The 6,256-nt window shown below is 60.5% G+C and overlaps 1 protein-coding gene across 2 annotated transcripts; it reads right to left on the reverse strand.

The window, feature by feature from the left end:
* Positions 1-31: 31 nt before the first annotated feature.
* GALE (UDP-galactose-4-epimerase) lies at positions 32-4,656 on the reverse strand. Of its 2 annotated transcripts, none has more exons than XM_007175111.2 (11): positions 4,546-4,656; positions 2,732-2,950; positions 2,463-2,578; positions 2,265-2,378; positions 1,855-2,031; positions 1,465-1,578; positions 1,303-1,369; positions 1,113-1,198; positions 926-1,003; positions 593-707; positions 32-421 (listed from the first exon to the last, which is right to left on the reverse strand). In XM_007175111.2, the coding sequence occupies exons 2-11, from the start codon at positions 2,850-2,852 to the stop codon at positions 363-365; spliced, it is 1,047 nt and encodes a 348-aa protein (XP_007175173.1). In that variant the 5' UTR covers positions 2,853-2,950; positions 4,546-4,656; the 3' UTR covers positions 32-362. The 2 variants fall into 2 exon arrangements, with proteins under 2 accessions (XP_007175173.1, XP_007175174.1); XM_007175112.2 differs by having other exon boundaries at positions 4,557-4,605.
* Between the last annotated feature and the right edge of the window lie 1,600 nt (positions 4,657-6,256).

Here is a 6,256-nt window from a genome sequence, read left to right on the forward strand (position 1 = left end):
GGGTACAGTGTGATCATGTGCAAGAATCTGCTCCAGTGTAAGAAAACTTTATTTTAAATACTTTGGGAAGCTCCTTCGTAGCAGTATAAATTAGTCCCTGGGAGGGAGGGCGTTCTGTGTGTCTCAGGGCCCTGCTTCGCCCCACTTGCTCTTTCTTGGTGGCCCTCCTGGGTTCCTGGACCCTGTGGAATAGAGACCCCTGATACCTGGTCAGTGGTGCCCTTGGCCTCATGCCTGGTGGGCTGAGTGGGCACAGTTGGGGTCTGAGGTAGGGGAGGCTCTGAGGCCCCTGGGTTCCTGCCAGAGGCTGGAGAGCAGGCAGCTGTTTCTCTTCCTTTCCTGGTCCCTGGTAGGTGAGGGTCTCAGGCCTGCGCGCCAAAGCCTGAAGGATTCTGCTTCTGCCAGCGCCATAGATCTTCGCCTGTGATGGGGCAAGGTCTGTGCTCAGGGTCCACACTGGAGTGCAGGGCCCGCACCACCTCGGACAGCCTGGAGTGGGCAGGCCCAGACCCCTGGCGCCCTTTTCCTAGCCCCTGACTCTCTCCCAGGGGCCAGGCCAGCACCCAGGGTCAGGGGTTGGGCTAGCACTCACACATCCTATCCAGCCCCAAGGCTGCTGACCAGCCCAGCTCCTTGAGGGCCAGGCTGGGGTTGGCATAACACGCAGCCACATCGCCTTCCCGCCGGGCCACCACCTTGTACGGGATCTGCAAGAGAGCGGACGGCTGTAGCTTAGCTGAGCTGGCCCTGGCCTTACCCGCCAAGTTGCTGACCAGGCCCTCAAGAAATGGAGGTCCAGAGCAGGGTCTCGCTCTCAGGCATCAAGTCCTAAGGCAGGCTTGAGGAGACAGGGCGGTGCTGGGATGCCCGTCATGTAGGTTAGTGGGAGGGGCTGGGGGTGGGTCAGGGTGGGCTGCCAGCCTACCTTCTTCCCCGAGGCCTTCTCCATGGCCATGACCATCTGTAACACCGAATAGCCCGTGCCTGTGCCCAGGTTGTAGATCTGTCCGGAGAGGAGAACAGGGACTGTGCCGGGGGCTGGACTTACTACCCCTCTGGGCCCCATTGGTCCAGGCCTCCGTCTCCTTCCCCTCCCTCCCTTCTCCTCCTACCCGGCAGCCACACTGCTCCTTCAGCTTCCTCAGGGCCGCGATGTGGCCCTTGGCCAGATCCACGACGTGGATGTAATCCCGGACGCCTGCAGAGGAGGAGGTGGTTGGGTGTTGGGTTCAGTACAGTCTCTGCCCCGCCTCAGTCTCCCTCCCGGCTCCCACTCCTGGCTCCTCCTGGTCCTGGGCTCACCTGTGCCATCCTCTGTGTCATAGTCATTGCCAAAGACATTCAGTGCCTCCCGTCGTCCAATCGCCACCTGGGGTGGAGGTCAGGTTAGCTTTTCCCAGGACCTCGGCACCAGCTGTAGCCCTCAAGCCTAGGGCCACCCCCTTCCTTTCCCTTCTCCTTTACCTGGGAGACATAGGGCATGAGGTTATTGGGGATGCCCTGGGGATCCTCGCCGATGCAGCCCGAGGCGTGGGCGCCTATGGGGTTGAAATATCGCAGCAGCACTGCATTCCAGGCCTGTGGGACGCAGGTCAGACGATGGGAGTTGGGGGTGCAGGCTGTGTGTCCCAGCTGAATCCAGAGCCCACCCTGCCGGTTCTCTATCCCTAGAAAGGAGCAGGGTATCGGGCCCTCCCTGCAAGTGCTGTGTGACCTCGTGCAAGTCACTGCTGCTTCCTGAACCCCAGCCTCCTCCTCGGTGGAGGCTGATCCGGATCCCATCCTCAGGCTCGCGGGCGTGGGCTGTGAGGGGTCCGTGAGCGGAGCCACGGCTGAGTCAAAGGGGGCCCTCACCTTGTCTGCCTGGCACAGGTCCCGGATCATTTCCTCGATGAAGAACTTGGACTTGCCGTAGGGGTTGGTACAGCCACCTGTGGGGTGAGCCTCATCCAGGGGCAGGTACTGGGGGTTCCCATACACGGTGGCCGAGCTGCTGAACACCAGGTTCTTCACCCCGTGGGCCCTCATGATCTGCCCGTGGAGGGGAGGCGTCAGTGGCCTCTGCCTCACACGTTACTCCCGCCCCCTTACACCTCCCAGGTGGGTGGGGCTGAGCAATGGGCTCCCATGTACAGAAGGGGAGACTGAGGCTGAGAGGCAAAGACCTGTCGAAGATGACACAGCTTGGGCTCTGCCACTGTGTTTGGCAGTGCGTACCCGGCTAGGGGCCCTCACAGTGTCTGTGTCCTCGCCTCATGCCTCACCTCCAGAAGCTGGATGGTTCCTGTCAGGTTAACTCTGTAATAATCCAGAGGCTTCTGCACCGACTCGCCCACAGCCTTGAGCCCAGCAAAGTGGATGACCGCTGTGAAGCTGTGCTGCAGGGTTGCAAAGCTGGGGTCAGAGGTTGCTTACAGGCCTGGCCCTTGGCTATGCCCCCTGTCTGCCTGCCAAGCACCCACCTTCTTAAAAAGACGCTGTAGGGCTGCCTGGTCCAAGATGTCCATCTCCTCAAACTCCACAGAGTGGCCTGTCAGCTCCTGAACCCGCCGCAAGCTCTCAGGCGTGGAGCCCCCTCCTGGTTGGGCACATAGAGGCCATCAAAGTCAGAGGAGATGGGGTGCTGGGTTCCCAAGGGACTGGCCAGACCCACATCTCTTGGAGGCGGGGGTAGAACGCAGGGTTTCCCTTCCATCCCCCTGGGAGCACCAGCCCCCCTCCGCCTGCTCACCACGAATGGCGTTATGGAAGTTGTCGACGACCACGGGCGCATAGCCCGCCTCCAGCAGCTCCAGCACGGTGTGGCTGCCGATGTAGCCAGCCCCACCCGTTACCAGCACCTTCTCTGCCATCGCGCCTGGCCCAGGACAGAGACTCAGAGGTGGCCAAGGCTGCCTGCTCAGGGCCTCCTTCGATCTGGACTCTGGCGTCAGGGAGGCAGTGGTGCGTCCTAGGTAATAGGGTGGGTCTGGAGTCAGCCCTGGTCCAAGACTGGATACCATCACTTTCTGGCCTTAGGCCTTGGAGACCACTTCTCTCTTGGCCTTAGTTTCCAACTCTATACCATGGAGTTTATAACTGTACAACTATCACGTGGTAGTGTGAGGGTCAGATGAGGTGATTTTAAAGGCCTGCCACATGGTACAGGTGGGGAGACGACTGAGGCACAAGCGCCATAACTGACCGGGGGTTGGGAAGATGGAACCCTAGGCTCCACGCTGCCTTCCCCGAGGTGTCTGGGGACTGGACAGTTCTGGACAGAAGGAAACAAGGCAGCAGCATTGGGACTCCAAGAGCCCAGGAAGGGGTTCTGTCTGCTCAGACTCAGACCTTCCCAGTCCCTCTGCCATCACTAGGTATAAACTGGCTCCTTGGTTCAGTGACTAATACCTCCTGGGGTAAGCAGCCCCCTGACTCCCTCCCACAGAGGTCAACTGGGAGGAGGCAGGAAATATAGCAGATGGCCTCAAGGTGGGGTCTTTTGCCAGGCAGGCTGAGCCCAGCTCTGGGGTTACGGCACTGCACTCCTGGAGTGGGCCCCACCCCAGGTCAGCCAGGCTGGTTCCGCCTGTGCGGATGCCACTCCCCGCTTGGAGCTAAGGATCTCGCCTAATTCTAGGGGGCACTGAACAGGGTAGTGTAGACGTGGCCTTGGCTCCAGGCTCCACTGCCAGGTGTGCACCACCGCCCTGAACAAACTCTACGGGCAGAGACGGTGGAGCGGAGGAGGGGGGCGGGGGAGGAAACTCAGACACTGAGGTCTTTCATTCCGGGCGGCCTGGCCCGCAGCCGCCTTCCTCCGAGCTGCGTCAATCCTCTTCTGGGCTCATCCAGCTCCGACCCACCTGACTGAACGCCCGCTGCGTGCCAGGCTCTGTATTGGGCACTTTTGCATTATTTTCCTGAATTCCCCCAACATCCTGATGAGGCAGGTGTTACTACTGGCATTTTACAAAAAAGGATACTAAGGTCAGAGAGGTGAAGTAATTGCCTTAAGTCACAAAGCTAGTGCTGGCCGGGCTAGAATCTGGATCTCCAGGCTCAAAGTCCCGCCCCTCGCCCCAAGCAGTTCGCCCCCTGCCCCCACTGTTTCCCGCTGGACTCTGCTCCTGACGCAGAAGCCGCCCCCGCCCCCGTCCCACCGAGCTCCACGCACTGTGCGGGCCCCCGGAAAGTGGCGGCGGAGGAGCCATGGGAGGCAGGAAGGCTGGTGAGGCCGGCCTTCCTCCGACTCGCAGAGTGGCCTCCGTCAGCTGTCGCCTCCTCAGTTTTCCCAGTCCGTAAAATGGAGGGGAGGGGGCCCAGGGCCATGAGCTACCAAGTGCACTTGAGCCTCAGGCTGGGATTCGGGCGGTGCCTCGGCCGGGAATGAATGAACCCTGGCCACCCCAGCCAAGGCAGCGGGAGCTGCGAGCAGCGAGGGTGGGTCCGCCCTGGCGGGACTCTGCCCAGAACGCAGCCCAGACCCCCGAGACTCTCCCTCGCGCCCGGTGGACCACCCGGCCCCTCGCAAACCCGCCCAGGCCCCCCATTCGCCTCCCGAACCTGCTCCGCACCACGGACACCGCGCTGCCTCGAACGGCGCCGCCTCCCGAGCTCCGCGCCCAGTCCCTTTAAGAACCGACGGCCCGCCCTGGCCCCGCCTCCTCCACGCCCCCAAGAGACGTGTCAGCGGAGAGACCGCAGTACGGGGCGCCGGGAAGACCACGGAAGCTGCGTCTTCAGGACGCATGCGCGGCACATCCCGCAGAGGGAGGTACCGACCGGTGCCTGGGCGGTGGGCAGAGGAAGGCACGGCCTGCAGCCGGGCCCGCGAGCCCAGGCGCCAGTGCTTGTCCCGACCACGGGAAACGGGCGCTGCGCCCCGGGAGATGGGGCTTCTCAGGGGCGCCCGGCAGCCGTCCCGCGGCGGGAGCCACAGCCAGGCGCGGGGCCGAAAACCGCGGCTCCACGCTCGCCCGCAGGTTTTTCACTGTTTTCGTAGCTGCCAAACCCTTTCTTTTTAGTAACCCTGGTATGAAGCAGATGGCTGCCTGGAACAGAGGCAAGAGGGACGGCGCCGAAGGACGGGAACGGGTAGGGGTCGCCCAGAGGCTGCCGTTCTGTAAAGTCTAGTTCAAAAACCCGCCAAAAGGGAACTTCCCTGTCGGTCCTGTGGGTAACACTCCGCGCTTCCAATGCAGGGGGCCCGGCGTTCGATCCCTGGTCGGGGAACTAGATCCCGCATGCATGCTGCAACTAAGAAGTCCGATGCCGCACCTAAAGATTCCGAACGCAGCAACGAAGACCCGGCATAGATAGATTAGATTAGATAGATAGATAAGATAGATGAGATAGATACTTAAAAAAAAAATACCTTTAAGGGAGCCCTGAAACTAAAACAGGAATTACAGCGCCAATTGCGGTCAGCCTGGAACGGTTTGCACCCTGCCTACCATAATAGTACGTTAGAAAATGGTGTTCTGATTTTGTTTAAAATAAAGGGAGGGGGCTTCCCTGGTGGCGCAGTGGTTAAGAATCCGCCTGCCAATGCAGGGCACACGGGTTCGAGCCCTGGTCTGGGAAGATCCCACATGCTGCGGAGCAACTAAGCCCGTGAGCCACAACAACTACTGAGCCTGCGCGACTGGAGCCTGTGCTCTGCAACAAGAGAGGCCGCGATAGTGAGAGGCCCGCGCACCGCGATGAAGAGTGGCCCCCGCTCGCCGCAACTGGAGAAAGCCCTCGCACAGAAACGAAGACCCAACACAGCCAAAAATAAATAAATAAATAAATTTATAAAATAAAGGGAGGGTTAAGGAATGATGTGTATAAAGGCATGACATACTGAATGATGAAACCCGAGCAAAGGAAGAAATGCACACGTGTGTGCCACAGCCTGAGTGCCCTGGGCCTGCCCGAGTCCAGCAAGGACGCTGACAGGAAGGAGAGGCTGAGATCCTGAGAGCTGAGTGCGCCCAGAGCTGCACCTGCCCAGGCCCAGAGGACTTTGTGCAACAGCCCAGGTCACAGAGCCACAAGCCTCAGAAACAACCTCCCCAGGGTGCTCTGGTCAGCGCTGTCATTACCACCGACCTCCCCAATTCTCAAGAGGGGAAAGAGGGAGAAAATTCAGAGATTAATAAACTGAAGTCTTCCCTGGTGGCGCAGCGGTTAAGAATCCGCCTGCCAATGCAGGAGACACGGGTTCGAGCCCTGGTCCGGGAAGATCCCACATGCCACGGAGCAACTAAGCCCGTGTGCTACAACTACTGAG

The sequence above is a fragment of the Balaenoptera acutorostrata genome, chromosome 1, assembly GCF_949987535.1.
Source record: "Balaenoptera acutorostrata chromosome 1, mBalAcu1.1, whole genome shotgun sequence".
In the NCBI taxonomy this organism is placed as follows: Eukaryota; Metazoa; Chordata; class Mammalia; order Artiodactyla; family Balaenopteridae; genus Balaenoptera; species Balaenoptera acutorostrata.

Excerpts from the sequence above, each read along its gene's own strand:
- GALE (XM_007175111.2), bottom strand. The coding sequence starts at position 2,852 with ATGGCAGAGAAGGTGCTGGTAACGGGTGGGGCTGGCTACATCGGCAGC. Across the intron at positions 2,032-2,264 it reads GAACCATCCAGCTTCTGGAG|ATCATGAGGGCCCACGGGGT; the intron begins GTGAGGCATGAG and ends CTCCACGGGCAG. Across the intron at positions 1,370-1,464 it reads TCATGCCCTATGTCTCCCAG|GTGGCGATTGGACGACGGGA; the intron begins GTAAAGGAGAAG and ends CCTCCACCCCAG.